The sequence below is a fragment of the Apteryx rowi genome, unplaced genomic scaffold, assembly GCF_003343035.1.
Source record: "Apteryx rowi isolate R43461 unplaced genomic scaffold, aptRow1 scaffold_92, whole genome shotgun sequence".
NCBI classification, from domain to species: Eukaryota; Metazoa; Chordata; class Aves; order Apterygiformes; family Apterygidae; genus Apteryx; species Apteryx rowi.
Window position 1 is genome coordinate 2512918 of NW_020451227.1, and position 18312 is coordinate 2531229.

At 35.3% G+C, this 18312-nt stretch overlaps 1 protein-coding gene across 1 annotated transcript in view; it reads right to left on the bottom strand.

The window, feature by feature from the left end:
- Positions 1–18312, bottom strand: part of DNAH7 (dynein axonemal heavy chain 7) — a 118951-nt gene that overhangs the window by 15683 nt on the left and 84956 nt on the right. The window contains 7 exon segments of the mRNA XM_026091747.1: positions 3508–3597; positions 9347–9413; positions 10167–10502; positions 11243–11376; positions 14600–14677; positions 14679–14791; positions 15717–15871. Of these exon segments, the coding sequence (XP_025947532.1) occupies positions 3508–3597; positions 9347–9413; positions 10167–10502; positions 11243–11376; positions 14600–14677; positions 14679–14791; positions 15717–15871 (973 nt within the window).

Below are 18312 nucleotides of genomic sequence, written 5' to 3' on the forward strand. Positions count from 1 at the left end.
TTCTGGCCTATTTCTTGTTCCTTTAGTAGTTGCTTATTTACCTGCTTGCAGCCTGCACACTTAAAATCCATTTTTCAGCCTGACCTGTGCTGATAGACATTGTGGAGAAGGGCATTATTGCAAGCTCCCTGAAACAGTTTGCTTATGCAAACATGAGCAGTGTGTTACATGAGGCCCTAAAACCTTCTGAACTGTCACCTGCAGATGGCAAAGGCGGGCTTTGTCCACTGCCCAAACGCAAATGAACCTGATGTGGCGAAGTGTTTCTTTTGCTTGATAGAACTGGAGGGCTGGGAACCAAATGATGACCCATGGTAAGCACAGATATAGCAACACTGAAGTATTCCTCCAAATTTCTCTGACTACATCCCTTACTGATTATAAAACAACCAATTTCTCCATAAGTTTACAAAACAAGTCTATGGAAAGTTTGTCTTACCCGGTAACCTTGAAATAAATCTTAATTTGTTAATTATACCCTACACAGTTCTTTGTGGTTCTTTGACTTTGCCTCTACAGAGAATGCTTTTGCTTCAACAGATCAGAAAATAGTTTCTCTCAACACTGTAAACTCTGTCTACATCTTCCCTTGTACTCTTTCTAGATCACAAGTAATACAACTAGTTCCTATCTGAAATATCCATTAAAATCTATTTCACGTTTTCTGCCTAATACCTTTTCTACTGACAGATAGTAGAAGTACTGAAAAGTCCTGTCCAGTTTTCTTCATGTCTTGAAATGCACACATCATGGTTTTAATATCTGGTCTTAATCTGGGTTTATGYGGCAGGGTGGAACACTCCAAACGCCGCAACTGTGGCTTTTTATCCCTTACTAAGCATTTTGATGACCTGACGATGGAGGAATTCTACATGCTGGAGATGACACGGCTGAGAACCTTCCTTGTAAGTGTTGACCAAATAAACTTAATGTAAGATACAAGGCTAGAATGTAAGCAGAAACTTCCTTCTCTGATTTCCATGCATCAGCAAGGAGTGATGGTGAAAGGTTAGAACAAGACTTTATTCTGAAATCATGATTCATGTGCGTTATTGGCTAAGAAATCTGCACCTAAACACTTATGAAAATCTAGTCTACTGTCTAGCTTCTGAAAGAAAACCTAGTTCCTTTAGAAATGTTTGTTCAGTGACTCATTACAGCAGAAAAATTGTCTTGGGTATGATAATCACTTCTGGAAGCTCTGCAATGAACAGCCCTGCCTCTCTCAGAAGGGGACCAACAACACATGTGAACATGACAAAATTAGACCAGACTAAATTTAATCATTAGTCCATCTTTTGTTGCTTCATGTGTCCACAGCCTTATATGTAAATCACTGTTTAATTAAGCTGTCAAACTTTCAAGCCCATTTCAAATGTTTAACTCTTCTCCAGTTGTACTCCTCTCTACTTCTGGGATTTCATGCATGATATATACTGTTGACATACCCAAAAGCCCACATCTGAGCTGCTTCAACTAATATTCTGTGATATTTGACCTCTAATCCTAATAATAGTAGTAGTGAGAATCAAGTGAACCAAGTTTCCCAACGGGGCTTGGATCAATAAAGCATTCAATTCTGCATCTTACCTCCTGAGTGGCTTTGCACAAATGGGGTCTTTACCTTGCTGATAATGTTCAGGTAGAAAAATCTGCCTCCTGGGTGGATGTCAAAGTTAACTATTTAAGTTCCCTACATAACAGACTCTATATCTATAAATAGAACCACATACCATAGTGGGAGTGGTATAATGTCTCAAAAGGTGAACTGAAGAGTGAAAAGGTGATGACGTTTACTCACTATATCTGATCAGTGAGTGATTTAGGACAGTCTTCCAAGGTATAAAAGGGGTCTGAGCTAAAAATATTAAGAGAACTTGAAATGGCAGCTTCCCCTTTTCTGACCCAAAAATGCCAATAGCTTAGAGGGCTAGGATTAGGAGTGATCCAGAACATGCTGCTGTCTTGGAGTACCCATATCCTAATGCATTTTCCTGAGAAGTGAGAGCAAGCATCTTCACACAGAAGGAAATCAAACCAGTCTCCCTCCCTAATTAGATTTAAAATACAGATAAAGAATGGGTTCACAATTTATTTTAAAAGAGAAAGTATATTAGGCATCCCCAAAATGGTCATTGAACAGAACCCTACTGGCAAGGTAGGTGGAAGACCTTCTGAATTAAATGGGGTTTGCATATGACAGTCAAACTGCTATGCATCATTCAGACTGCAGTGTTGCTGGCCATAGCCAGGAGCAGACCTCTAAACTGGGATTAAAGGCAGATCAAAGGGTTTTTGAGGATCTAAGTTTTGCACATATTTGAACTACACAGTTAAATTATTCAATTGACAGTCTCAATCTTTTGCTTTGCTTTAAGTGTAAAACTGGCAGAAGCATAATCAACTCTTTTGAAGAAGAAGTTGCTGCAACTAGGAAGCGTCTTGTGGATAACTTTGTCTCCAAACATCAGTATATATCACAGATGCCAATAGCTTTCCATGTTGATCCACCTGCCAAATCTTCTGAAAGTTCTTACCACCAGTCAAAAAAAATCCAGGAGAAGTGTGAAGTCTGACTCTAAAAGCTTATCTTTTCTTTATATGGTAAAAGAATTCATATTTTTAGCTTTATATTAGTACTCAGATAAAGTTGGCTGAGGAGTTCCTCAGTAAAGAACTTTATAGACCCTCTGTAACAGAGGGTGTAACTGTTTATACTGACTCCTACCTTTCGGTGTGCTTTGTCATTATGGCTAGTGTGGACTAACAGTAGTCCCACTGAACTATGAATATATGAAAATGTCTAAGCAAAATACTGGGTTTTAGTAGGTTGACATTTTTCTCCCAAATAAAGATTCATAACTGTAAGCACCTATTGTGATCTATGCTGTGTTCAAGCATTAAAGCTAGACAGGCTCAACTCAGAACAGTTCCGCTTCAAAACAGGGTTTGGGTACCTACAGTAATTGTTACTGTAAGGACCTATATTATCTACACTCTTGCTTACCAGTAAAGCATCTTCCTGGATCAGTCACAATTTACCACAGATAGATAGTAACATCCATGAAAAAAAATTACCCAAGCAAATAGCAGCTGTACTGAAAAAGGGAAGTTACAAGGACTGTAAGACAGTCTTGAAGAGGAAGTGCTCTGGGGGGGTTTGTGTGTACACTGAAATCTGAGAAAAGCTAAAGGCCTACCCTTCCATTTTAAAAATAAAAATTCTTGAAATAATATTAGGTAGTAGTATACCTGAAGTAATCATAGTAAAAAGTCCTTTAAAAAGCCTTCTTAAAAATGTGCAGTATTCTTCTGATAGTGTTCATAAGTGTGTTCATAACACTTTCAAACTTACTGTTTTTTTTAATCTAATTAATTCCTTTTTTTAGTAGCATAAAGTATTGTAAAATGACAGTAGACAACACAGATGAAATGCATACTTACAAACACATTTGGTTTCTAAGAAAGGCAGCAAATTTTGGGGCAATAGGGAAGTTTTGTACTTACTTTGTCAGGTCTGAGGCAGCGAATGATAAGCATCCTTTGGAATTCCCCCAACTTTTGCCACTCTGCAGGAAAATCCTCATGCTGAGGATCCTAAAAGCATATATATATATAAGCTTTATTTAAAGCATTTGTGAATTATTTAGGGTAAATTATCTTTTAACTCAGCACATCAATCTGTATGTATTTTTTTTCCTCAACCTGCAGGAAATGGGTTTACATGCTCAGTCTCCTCCCCCCCCCAAAAAAAAAAACCCAAAAAACTTTAAATATCTTTAACTAGGAGACAAATGAGAAATTGAAGTCCTTTGTAGAYGTGTTTAAAAACAAACTCAAACTTTTTTCTTTAGGAAGAAAGTGGAAGAGGGATGGGATGGAGGAAACCTGAAAATGTACTTTACCTCCCTCTTTTTGTGCTAGAGTTGAATTATGATGGCAGTCTTTAATATTACAAGACACGATAATGAGTTCAGATGCATCTGAAATGGTATGATCGCATAAGACTCTTGTCTTAAAGAGACAAATGAGTGCAGGAAGACAAGAATTGGAAAGTTAAGTCAAATAATGCACCAGGAAACATAGCTTGTAAATGGCCTATGAATAATTTGGCTGTTACTACTGCAACTACCAGTTGGGAACAGCAATGGTCGGGCAGAGCACATGTTAATTTCTTACTAGATTGCAGTATAGCACCAGTTGGGTGTACCTTTCTGGAAATGGGTATTACAGCTCCCCCAGGGAGCTACTTAGACTTGCTTGTAAAGAGTTTTACTCAGATGTATGTAGACAGACCTGAAGAACTTACATTCTGAGCGATTTTGATTTAGCAAATCAAACCACAATGGAGCATATGTTCTCCTGAGGACCTGGAGCCTGGCTCCCTCCTCCCCCAACTTCTAGTTGCTTAATTTTAGATTGGAGTCCAGAATGCTGTACTATTTTTCTGTGAATACATGGGGAAAAGTAGGTACCTCAGAATGCCATCAATATCAGCTGTTGAACAGTTTAGCTAAAAGTTTACAAGCTTGGTAGAAGTGAACCCATGGGAATAACCTGAGGAGTGAAGGTTGCACTTAAGACTATTGAGTTATGCCACTTGTAGAAAAATGTTCATTTCTCCATGAGAAAAGAGATCAGTAGCTTTGAGATTAAATCAGCCAGCTGGGGGAGAACAGATTTTCAGTTCCTTCTGCAAGTTGTGTGATACAACTTTAGCTAAAATGCAGGGAATCTTTGAATCAGGAAGTTGAATTGAAGAAGTCTCCCCTTCTTTTGGGTGCAACCTGAGCTACTGCAGTGGGAGGAGAAAATCCTTCTCAATTCATGAAAAACATTCAGAAACTTATTTTCAGTTTATGGTTTCTCATGACAAAGTGACTTGAGCAACACTGAATATTTTGTGCCCTCTCTTTCTCTCTTTCACACATACCCACATCCACCTTTACCCCTACCAACCAAAATGCCCTTTAGTTAGATTTGTATATCACTAACAGAACAAGAAAAACTTCTGGTTATGTATTAACGGGGGATAAACTATACTGGTGTGAAAAAACAGCACCTGTGAAAGGAATCTTCCCCAAGACCCATTAACTAGCATTTTGGAATATTCCACTGCATTCACATAGAAGTACTAAAAGTACTAGTATTAAAGCTAGGTATGTAATGAAAATGTTTTTGCATATTATGAATAAAAGACATAGTAAGTCTCCCATATCAGACAATGTTATTCACTGATCTAGCACTCAAAGTTCAGTAACCGAATGCTACGGTCTTCAGTGTTATTGGTTATTAGATTCTATATTTGCTAACTGATGACCTGATTTTATAGACCTTATTTTATTGAATGACACTTGAATTGAAGGAACTTCCATTTATTTCAGTTTGGCTGTTTGAATGCACACAACTAATGCAGAAATCTCAAGTCTTTACTTCTGAAAGTCAGCATCTTTTATTATATTAGGCATTGCTTTTAAAAAGCCATAATCTCAGAGTGCATAATGAAGTAGCTTCTTCAATCTCTAAATAGAGATTGAAGACCATCATTTTTCTGGTTTTTTTCTAAGTGACTATTTCCCAAAGAGGAATGAAAGCCCTTGACTCGCTATTGTGTAACATCTTTTTTGTAAATGCCTAAGGAAAGCTTTCTCTCTGCTATTTGTCTGTCACTTGCAAGCTGGACAACTGAAGGAGCTGCAGTAGTTTCTTCAGTTTCTCATTATACATTTATGAGCATCACCAACCAAAAATCCATTTTGTTCCTCTCTAGATCATTTAAGTTCATCTGTTAAAGCAGAAGCTAACCTCTAAATCCTTGACATTTCCAGTGAATAAAATGCATGATTAAACCTTTTGAAGTGTGTGTAAGAGGTCCTGGGTCCTTTAATGATGAAAAGTTATCACTGATATTCAAAGTGAGAGAAATAGTCTAGCTGACTGGCATAAATGGATAGCATTACCCAAATGCTGGAAGTAATTACAGTCAGATATGGTGCAAGTAACAAAGCAGAAAAACTTTTTTTTTAAAGCATTTGTTGTTCAAGAAACATGTGTAAAGATAAACATACGTAACTTTACATATCAGGAAGCAGAGGGGGGGAGTGTGGTTTAAAAAAAAAAGTAGTTAATAGTAAGATTAAAGATAAAACAACTGCATAATTGCAGAGTAAAACTCATCTAAAGAGCTTAGATTTTAAACAAACAGTGATAAAGTCCCTTAGGCAATAGCAAGCCTGTATCAGGTCACTGACAGGAGTCAGAAATAGAACACAGGTCTCCTTAGGAAACCTATTACAAACCGTTTAGATCTCCCTTATTCTAATATGTGGTCTGGTCAGTTACCTCAAAACAATCATTTAATGCATGTACCACTTTTACCACTGAAGTAAAATTACATTTTAGTAACAAATGATTTTTAGAGGAAATGGGGAGGTCTAAATTTCCACTTTGGGGAGGGGCTGAAAAGAGCAATGATCCAATAATCTTAAAATTCATTAAGAATATAAATAGTAAGACCAAAACAGCTCCTCTTTAATGGTTACCTGAAATACATTTCCCATTCTACAGAGTATTTTCTTTAATATAGTATAATACAAATATAATAAAAACATTGATTTATTATCAGTAATTTCCACTAAGAAAGTTTTGTCTTACATAGTAAGGTTTAAATTTAAATATTTCTCTCCAGACAAAGTAATGAAAAATCCCAAGGGCTTAGATATGCAGTGTCTGAATTTGCAGCATTACTTCAAACACTTCTTTCAAGGTAATAACAAAGATGTGGAGGGGTCCAATAGCTTTTTCCCAGCTACCTAGGTCACCTATCCCCTGGCAGGGTACTCCTCCAGGTCAGACATGGTGATAATTCAGAAATCTAAATGTGATCTACTTAAATTAAAATGAGAAAGGATTTTGAAAGAAGATCGAGATTGAAAAAGAACTGTGTTGAACGATCTGTGGCTCCTTTCCARTCTTGTGTTTCCATCTATTTTTGTCGTCTTCCATTTAGCTAACAAGGAACAGGACATTTTTAATAATATTAAGGCAATAAATAAATGCTCTTTTTTTTTTTTAGTATTTTTAAGTCCTCTCAAAATTACTCGTTCATCACCAGTGAAACAGACATACACACATTTTATGCACAAAATAGGACACAAAGCTGGCCATTTGAAAAAATGAAAACTTTTTCAAATGTTAGAAGTAACATGGTTTGCATTAGAAAAGAATGATTAAAAAAATGTAAAATTTTCAGCACAGAACATTTATTAAAAAGAATGATTAACTAGTGGAGATAGCCCAAGACAAACCGTCTTAGGTGAATCATTAATTCTTGGGGAATTTTCTGTGCCTTGGTGGGTCTGTCTTCCTCTGCTTTCAATGGACAAAATTATCAAAACAGGCCTATACCAATCATTCCCTGGCAATGCATACTGTCAGCTGGGATTAAGCTCCTGTATCTTTATACAGCTGCTGACAAAGTTTTAATTTCAAAATGAGATGAAAATCAATTTTTTTATTTACAATTAATTTTGATTTAGGCACATAGTTGTGCAGGGTTTCTTAGAGATATTAAATAATAAGATTTAAGTCAAAGACTGAGGTTTATAGAACATATTATCTTATTGGTAAAAGATTATCTTGAATTTATAACTCAGTAGTTATACCAAAATATTAAGCTCTGACGTAAATACTTAGTAATACCTTTGATAAAATAATTATGCTAGACTTAGACTGCACAGACCTTGAATGAATTCTAATGAAAAAATAGCCCTCACAATCAGTTTGTCATTAAACTACACACATTAAGTGCTGCCTTACTATGTACTACAACTTACTTGTACTTAAATAAAACACGAACAGTAACAGATAATTCAGTAATTGCTGTTTACAATATTAACTAGATTCATTTTCTATATAAAAATGGGGAAAGAAATTTCTCTCCCATCTTCTGTTCATTGGATGAACATGCAAGTAGTTAAACACTTGCATGTTCATATGTTTAACTTTATTTGGATGAGTAACCCCAGTAAAATTAATTATTACACAAGCAAATATTTAAGTACTTTGCTGAATCAGGCCATTAATAAGTGGCAAATTCCCAGGTTTAACCACTAAGTGAGAGGAAAACGTGATCAAAAATACCTGATCTTTTGCTGCTAGTTCAGAAATAACATCATTATCTTGCAAGAGTGGAGAAAAATACCCAAACCAAACAGATTTTTTGCAGTTCCTTGCAAAATAGATTGAGCCCCTTAAAACAAAGTAGTGATCCTAAAATCAGTTAACATCAGAAGATACTCTTATGATTACATATGATACATTAGGACTGCTTGTGCAGCCTCTAGTTGGCTAGTAAAAAGCATAAATAAATTCTTCTTCAAAGAGGAAGGGAACTTGACAATAAAGCCATTTCAATATTCCCAGGCTGTAAGTGAATCTCACGTGAAACTTGACACTGAACTCAGCTTAGGCAACAAATTAGTTTTAAAATGAGTTTACAGTGAAGTAAAACTAAACACTGAACTCACTTAATTGAAGATACAAAAACCAGTCAAGCTGGCCTTTCCAATTCTAACGGTTTCTTTGTTTGTTGTTTAGTCTTCAACTAATTTCTGAATATTTGACATTTATATGAATCATGAAATCACAGAATAATTTAGGTTGGAAGGGATTTCTGGAGCTAATCTAGTCCCACTTCCTGCAGGCTGAATTAGATCAGGTTGCTCAGGGCCACGACAAGTTTTGAATATCACCAGGAATGGAGATCTACAACCACTCTGGGTGACCTGTTCCAGTATTTCACTACCTTCATGGTGAAGAAGCTTTCCTTATATGTAACCACAATCTCCTGTGTTTCAACTTGTGTTTTTTGCCTCTTATCTTACAACCATGCACCTTTGGAAGGAGTCTGTCTTCTCTATACACTTCCTACCATGAGGTAGCTGTAGACAAGCAATAAGAACTCCCCTTAGCCTTCACAGTAGTTTCATGAAGAACTGTACAAAGCATAGCATTAAGTGTCGGCTCTAGCACCACAGGGTAGATTTGAACAGAGGCTGAGAATTTTGTAATCGTAGACAGATAAATATCAAGGGATTCTAACTCCCTCATGAGTAACAAGTCCAGCAGAATGCCTCCCCTAGTCAAATTGTCAGCAGCACACTCCAGAAATTTCCTGGGTTGCTTATACCCAGCCCTACTGCAGAAAATCCTGGCAGATGCTCGATGGTTAAAATTCCCCCTGCGTACAAGGGCCTGCCTCCATTCATTAGGCCTCCTTCAGCTGCCTAAAGGCAGCTTCATCTATGTTGCCTCCCTGAGCAGGCAGACTATAGCAGACACCTACCACGACATCACTCAGGTTGGTCCGTTCTCTCAGGCTTACCCGTGAGCTCTCATTCCAAGGCAAAGCTCTGTTATTTGAGCAACAGATGTGAAGATCAAATAAGCCACTAAAGTAGAGGTTATTAGATGATGTGATGGAGCACTGAAAAATTCTGTTTAAACAATCTTTTTGTAGGTAATTTACTTCCAGGATATATTTTGAATAATCCTAATATGATCATAACAGTGTGGTCCATCACATGTAAAACTGATTTAGGGCTTGCTTTTACTATTAATTGAGCAAACAAGATAATTAATGATTACACAGTTCCTCCTGTTCTCATGAACAAGCTGGAAGAGGATGGAATACCCTACTACAAGACAGTAATCAGTGAATCCAAAAAAATGTTTGGATAAAAATTACTGCCTTGCCATTTCTAAGTACAGTCAAGAGCCCTTGTCACAAGACTTCCTACTATCACACCTGAAATGGAACTTGCTGTGAGAAGAAGCATCTTGCCTGCTTTTTGAAGACATACAAAGTCACTAGATGAAATGCAATATAAAATCAAGTGACTGGACCATTTTTATCTATGTGGTATTTTGTAATTTCACACAGGACTTGAGGTAGCAATAGCTAAATAGAAATAGGGGAATATATTACACTTGTAATATATTGTATCATTTTGTTTATATGAATAAATAGCCTTCCAGTAAAATATCTGACAGATACACATACAAAAAGAATATTTCAAAATGCAAAGCCTGGGACAACACACTTTGGACACATGTCAGTAAACAATAAATATCATTAAGTGCAAATGGAGAATTATCATTCTTACCTTGTTTGTAAAATTTCAGATTTCTCTGAATTATCTATAGACATGACAAAAAGGTTAATAAACCACATCAGTGAATACTGGTACATAGGCTCAATGTTGGCTAGATCAGCAATAGAAAAGAACAAGATAGACGAATGGACAGCGATAGGACGATAGCCCATACGTGTAGCATCAATCTTCTTTTCTGTCTCTTCAGCTACAGCTTGCTTTTCAGAAATCTCATTAGCCAGAGCTTTGGAGGAAGACAATATCTTAATAGCAGTTTCATCCTCCAAAATATTTCCTTCTGAAGCTGAAAGAACTTCTAAAATCTTGTCTTCTATTTCTTTTAGCTGCCTAAAGGAATATACAAGATTTTTCACATATGGAAATTACAGATGTTTTCTGTTAGTGTCTATAAATGAAGACAATACAGAATACGTGTAAATTCTATTCATGGTAAGAAACTTCCATAATAAGACTTTTTTTCTTATTAAAAATTCCCTTAAAATTTTTGAAAAATTTAGCCAATTTCAGGCCTTATGCTGAAGATAGACAGCGTTCATCTAAATGCAAAGGGAAAAAGTGCCAAACCACTTCTAATACTGAACATTTCATGCTTTGTTCTGTGGGGAAAGATTCCCTTTGCATGAAGACATTTTTAAAACACATCCATTAGTCTCTAATCAAAACTTGCGAAGACAGCAAGTCATATGACAACTTTATGAAAGGGATGCATAAGGGCAGAGGACAGGATCAAGAGTTACATTTTGCAATTACACAAGCCCAAAATTCTGCTTGCCCTTCAGCATTTTCTAATAGTTCCAGAAATAAGAAACCATGTCAGAGGAAAAAAGCCATGAAAAGTAGGAATATGAGTAGGAGCATGCATTCAAAATCAGCCTTTATCAGCCTAAATAGATGCCTAAGCTTGGGCCCTCAAAAATAACAGTCTTGAATTTCTTGTTAAATGTGATATACATTATATTCCCCAAAACAAATAAATAGAAAAGGTCTCTGAAATGTATTTCCTATGATTTCTATTTCCTTAAACTGCAATCTACYTCTATCCATACCAAGGGGAGTTATTTTGGTACCTTTTATTCTTGGCCCCTTGAAAGATGAGAGCTTGTTTTTCTTCTTCAAGATCTGGCCTTTCTCTTGCAACTACAATTCCAAGAAGCTGATCCTGCATTCCTTCTGAAGTTATCATGAAATTCAGTAATGTAACCTGGCAGAAGAAATATGTTTTGAAAGATAACACAACTATGACAAGATTCAGTTAAAATGTTTCTTCATTTCCAAGATGGGGAGGATTGTATAATGTCATGTAAAATGTTCAGCCAAAATTTGGGAGTAAATGAATTGCAGGTCAGGGTTTAAGATTGTGTGTTGGAAAGCTAATTCCAGGATTAACCAAAAAAGTTAACTATATAATATTAAAAAGCCCTTTGAAACAGAGCTGTGACAAGAATGCATAAAGTTTCACTCTGTTCCTCAAAATTACTTTAAAAATCTAAATGTAATATCAATGCTTTGAGTGATTAGTCCATAAAACGTGAAGGAGTAATTGACCTTCCCATTTGATACCTGTAGGCATCAAATAGCCTTCACAGTGAGAGCAGCAAAACATTCTTATGAAAGAAAGATTTAACATAATGTACAGAATTTGTAAATAAATTTGATAGTTTGCTTTCCAGAATTGTTGCATCTACTGAAAATGGGATGCTGACACAGTATTTTCAAAAATATATAGATACAGATCAGACAGATCACATTTTATGGTATTTAGAAACTTTTCACCTATAAAACGTTTGCTGTTCTCATAAAATAAGTGTTAATATACATGCTGAAGTTGTACTTCAAGMTATTATTGCCTCTGCCACATACATTTTGTCCCTTTAACAGCCTTGTTTGCATGCAATTTATGTTGTTATTATTACCAGGATATTTGTATTCAGCTAGAATTACGATAGCATCATGTCCTCTTTTTTCATAAGAAAATAACAGTGACTGAAAAAAGGCTTTAATATTTAAAATAATTGCCATGTCATGATAAAATATGCTGATCCAGAAAAAGCCACAAGGTCTAGTTGAGCAAGTGGCAAAAATACATAGTATTTTACATGAATAAAGGAACGAAGACTGCCTGCAAAAGACTACAAAGTAGTTTGATGAATGTAGTTCATAACTGAAAAAGTATCAGTTTTAACAAATTGACTAAGTAATAGTGACTAGAGATTTTGGAGGGGGGGGGTGTACAGATGACCATTGACTTGCTTTTCAAATGACATTCACCTTGAGCGTAGTGATCAGTTAGAATACAGAGTATCTGCAAACTGAATTTGTCTTGATCTGATTCTTCCACTATTAATATCTGAAAGTTGTCCAAGTATTTGTAGAGTTTCTTAATGAATTTTGCTTGGAAAAATAGTAGAAAGAGTATTCTAACTTTCTTAGAATATACCACTAGTAGTTATTTATCATAGTAAGTCTGTTCTGAACAAATTTTAGAAGTACAGGATTTTGCTGCAGAATAGCACATCACACTGTTTTTCCACTCAGGAATTCCAAGAAGAATTCCACTTATATGTGAGACTAAGAATCAGTAAGATCTTCATAATCATCACAGCCTAATTCTTCCCCATCTTCTTTAGCAACTTTAGCCCTGGTAGTCTAACAGGAAGTATAAAAGGGACCTAATGTTTCGAAACTATATAAGGGTCTTCCAGGGGCTCCATTTCCCTTCCTCAAGGTACTAGGTTAGCTACAAATAGCTTTATTAGTTAACTTTCAGTCAGAGCTGCCATGATCTGAAAAGTTGGCTGGTTCAGACATTTGAACCTCTAAGGGTCTAAGGTTGTTAGAGTCTATGTTTCTCTTTAGTCCTTGAGGGACAGAATGATATTTTTACGGACATGAGTAAGTCACCTTTTCCCCAGCAATGCTGACGATTATCTGATTTTTTTATTGGTTTCATACTCATGGTATTTCTGATTAATAATCTTCTAGAAACGGAGAAAAGCTACTCAAAATGGCTCATAACTGTAAATGCATAATCTATGTCTCTTCCTGGACTTCACCACATAAGTGACACAGGAATTCACTACAATCTTTTTCTGTGAAATATGATAACAATATTAACAACCATTCTGCCTGGACTCATTTCATTAGTTAGCTCTTGAATAATCTTCAAGGCAAAACCACCAAAGGATGTTGCTATTAGCTTCAGACCATGRTATTTAAATAGTACTTTTCTGCCTACTGCTCCCAGTACCTGAGCTACCTTAGTCAGCTCAGCAACAGGTGGTGTAGCTAGAGCAGTACAGCTGGTAAGGGCCCAAAGCAACAGCTCCTCATTAGAGCAATTAACAACTTATGTCTGACTGCATGGAACCCAGTTAGAGAAGACGCATCTTTAGAAACTTCACAATCTGGGGGAAAAGACCGTACTGACTGTTGATTGGCAACTAGGAGACTGCAGTTGTCTGTTAAATAGAAATCTTTTCTTAAGAAAGAACTTTAATTTAGCTTTTAAATGTATATGTATTCTAAGAGTAAATCTTTTGGATATTTTCTGCCTTTCGTATTTCATCTTTTTTTCTGAACATGCAGCTAGTTACCTTCTTTGATAAAGATCTGTGTCTAGGTGATGTGACCTGTATTGAAGTGAACAAAAGTTACACCCTTTCACTAACTTTTTGTCCATTTTTCCTGCATCAATGCTCCTTAACAGTTGAAACTTAACCTACTGTTCCATTTTGCTGAATATCATATTAGTTTACAGACAAATTTTAGATTTCAAGATTCTGTGTTTCAGTATAGGCTATGTTTAACCAAAGTGTAAATTTTTCTATAAACAATCCTTTAAAAACAATAATGAATAGAAGGTTGAATAGATCTCCTGAGCAAGAAGAGTAAAACACTAGTTTTATTCTTTAAAGCAGGAAACACCTTTTCTTGTCCCTAACATAGAAACATAAGAATGGCTATAGCTATCAGATATACAAATCTGGAAATCTGTATTCTGTCCATAATAAACAAGGCACAATGTCAGGAATTGCTCAGACTCTTGTCCCTAACTAACTATATCACAGATGAAAATCCTGAATCTAAAAGCCTAATGTAGAGTTTGCATGTGAGGTAACTATTATATTAATTCTTTATATATTTTTTATTATAAAAGTGGCTAAATAGCATCAGGAAATATAGACTGGGAAGGGCGTTAAAATTAAAAAAAAGTTTTAAATATCTCGCCGTACGAATGAATGACAGTACTGCAAGGTGAAATATTTGACTTGAAAATGTCAGCACTTCTAGATGACACCAGTATTCCAGCTGCATCAAAAAGAGAACAACATTGGCAGGGAAATGCCAGAAACTCCTCTCTGGTTGAGCCAAGGAATCATTTTAAAATTAAAGCAGAGTTGCACATTCATTTTCAAAACTCTCACCTTAACAGATGTTTCAGGAAGATAATGGGGATTTCTCAGCTTAGTTGTAACATAAAAGCGAAAGTCAGGAGCATACTCAAATTGTGGAGTCTCCAAGGCGAATGCATATACTACCTGACTGCTTGAATGTCTGTTTGAGCAGAAGTGGCTCCAGGATAGGATCCAATTCTTCTCCAACATTCTCCAGTAGCACTTGAATATAACAATAAGATTCAGTACGATTTTCTTTGTGCTTATATTACTTAATGACAGTTATTTACATGTATGTGTAATGTGTACTTACAGTGCGCAAACACTACAAATACTAATCTACAAATATCTAGAAATAAGGTTAATGTTTCTTAGAGTATTCAGTTCTTTGAAAAATTAATCAGAGAAATGTACCTTTAAATCCTTTTTCTAATATTATATCAAGTTGCAGCTAGGCATCTAGAATGCTGCCAATATTAGTATGGATACAGACCAGCAATTTTAAGCAACCATTTTTTACAAGGGATCTGACAGCAAATTATTTGCCATATGCCACAGAAATCATTTTGGGTGCCTAAGTCTTTTATTTTCACTGTAAGCCTATGAGATTCTCAAAATTATGAGAGAAATAATGGAGAATAAATAATCCATTTCTTTACTTGTAGTCCAGTTATCCATTGAAAAATAACTGCAATTGTAACTATACACTTCATTAACTTATTTACATTTGAGAGTACTACAAGACTTGCCAAAAGACTACTGTACTGAATACAAAAATCATTAAATAATCGCAGCCTAGCAGTCTTGTAATTTATACACATCTTAAAAAGCCAAATAAAAATAACATTACTTTTTAGAAATAAAATAATTTATAACATAAAAACAAAGAAATGGCAAATCTCAAACAGCAATTAAAAGATACAAATTAAATTGAAGATTACAATTAGATTCTGCTATGAAGTATTTTATAACCTGGGGTGAGGACTTCCACTATAGTTCTAATTTGACTGGAAAAGAAAGAAACAATCCTCTGTTTTTCCCAATTATGAGAACATTTGACGTTCACTGGCGCTTCATCATTTTTTAGTTAATTGTGCCCTCTCCAGGTTCTTCTGTAATTTACGCTTCATATTATTTAATAACTTACCAGGAGTGCCAAACTGAATGCAATTTTCCAGTGTTCTTACAAATTCAGGGTCACTGAGTTTGATTATAGGCAAACTATTGGCTTTTTCCATATTCTTTATCCATTTATTTGCTTGACCCTGAGGATCTATCATCAGAGGCCATCTTCTTGCATTACTGTAGGGGAAAAAATGATTATAAACTTTCAAAACTGAAATATAAGTTCTTCAAATGTATACCTTAAAGTAGTAAAGTGATTTATTTCCTTTTGTTATTAAAACAAAGTAAAGTAAATATGAAATCCCAGTGGACATATCCTGGGGTAAAACCCTTGATGAATTTACTGGGAGACAAAATATGACATTCGTCTTCCAAAGAAAGTACTCAGAATAATACTTTTTACTTCCTGGCAAGTTTAATTTAATTTTACAATTTCAAAATAAAAGATCATTCTTAAAATTTTGAGCAGCTTTAATACAGTCATAATATACATAATTTGCATTTTCTAGCAAATTAATGGAATTTTCTACTAAAGACAGATTTTATACTTTGTATAAGGAAAATATTTAAGCAGATTCAGAAGCATCTGTCTTTTAATCCCTGCTTTTAAGCAGCAACAGACACATAGAACTTTGGAATTCTATTTTCATCAAACTTAACTATTTCTCAGATTTTTTGCAGTATTTTTGTACCATATGTAGTTACATTATCAAGATATCTAAGACTAGTGACACATTTTAATGTGTCAATTACAATTGCAACAATAACCACTTAGAAGGTTTGTTTTTAAGCAGGCAGATATGAGAATTCTAAAATAAATTTAGTTCTAAAAGTTTGTATCAAGGGAACAGTCAGATCCCAAGTGTTTAAGACAACCAATGTAATCTACTATTCTAAGAAAAACAATACTTTTTTTTTCCCCCAGATTCAATGTAAAAAGTATTATTTCAGACTACTTCTACAGCCTTTTTATCTTAGCCTCTTTATCTTATTACAAGTCAGTTTATGCACGACATTGGTAAATTATTTATCATTAGTAAATTTTAAAAAATTAACACATCTCTCTTGAAAAATTCTAATTTTATTTATATTTTCACAAATAAAACTTGCAATGTAAACGTGTCTGCATCTCTGTTCTCTATTCTAGCTCACTTTTGTCCAATTTTCAGATAGTCTTTTCTTAGAAAGATGTTTGTTTTATGAAAGGTTTCCATAAATTGTCAGTAGAAAGTGAGCCTTGAATAATGTTGCCAGTACTTACAATATAACTTAGAAAACATAATACTTAGACAAATCAAGTCCAATGCACTCTAGGTTCTTAAAGACTTAACAGTTTTAGTAATGCTGGCAGGCAAAACTGTGTAACACATTATAAACTTTGATCTTCTTTCAAAAGAGTAATATTAAAACACATAAAGCACAGTTTAAGAAGAGAGAGAAAAATCCTTTATAATCTCTATTACAATCCCTACTCCACAAACCTATTACTAAAGACTAATTGTAGTTGTAAGGCCTATTTATACACATGTAAATACCATAACACACACTAATGTGCATGTAACCCCTAATCCAAGGGTTCAGCCACTTGTGACCGAGGCCCAGTTCTGTGAAGCACAGCTGTATGACTCTGGATTATCTTTATTGAAAAACAATTTTTTTTAGAGCTGTGAGAGACTAGATAAGCTAAAAGTATGTAATATATAAAAAGCAAAAAACAAAAATTAAGGGGAAGTTGTTGAGTTGGGAATCGTAACAAGAGACATTTCAATCTGAACACAAAACCGATAGAATGAAAACTTATGGAACTCCGAAATAAAAAGGTAGAGAGTGGTTTTGTTTGCAACTGATACAGCCACTCAGAAAGATCAAGAATAAGTCTTTTCCAAGATGCAATGGAGGCCAACACATCCCCACCTCAGTACCAGCCTTCTGCCTAGCATGAACTCATCAAGTGCTCATGATGCAATTATGAGCATATTGATGTTCAGCCTAGCAGTGTGTTAGTCCTAGCTACCTACCACCTATGTATATTAATCAAGAATAATTGTTTTGTACTCTGAAATTATGTATAATCCTGTTTGCAGAATCTTTGCACAATGAAAGGTGCCCAAATAAATGTGATCCCTGAGAAGAAGCAATATAGACAGAGATAGGGAACACAGGCACCTAAGGTCCTATGGACTAATAATGAGACTATGAAAGCAAGATAGCAGAAGTTTAGGGGGTTAAATTTTGGAAGAGAAATGTTCCATGTAGAGTGGTAACCTGCGATTATACATGGGATGCCACAGAGGTTCTTTCTATATCAAGGATCACAGCTTGGAAATGACCACACACCAGCTGAAGAAAGGATGGTTTTCCTTCCACACATAGAATGATTTAAGAGAAGGGGTCATCTGGAAGGGACCCTGTCCATCCCACACGAGAGAAGGAAGCTTTCAGCGGTAAAATGCATTGAGAGATTCAGGAAATGCATCTGTAATTCACCAGGATAGCACTAGGTCTAAGGCAGACATTAAGGCTGTTGAAATGTGGGCTTTGTGAAAGTTGTTGTAAATATTTTGACTGGTTTGATAAACACAGATAAGTAAGAACTTGGTAATAACATGGCAGGTCTA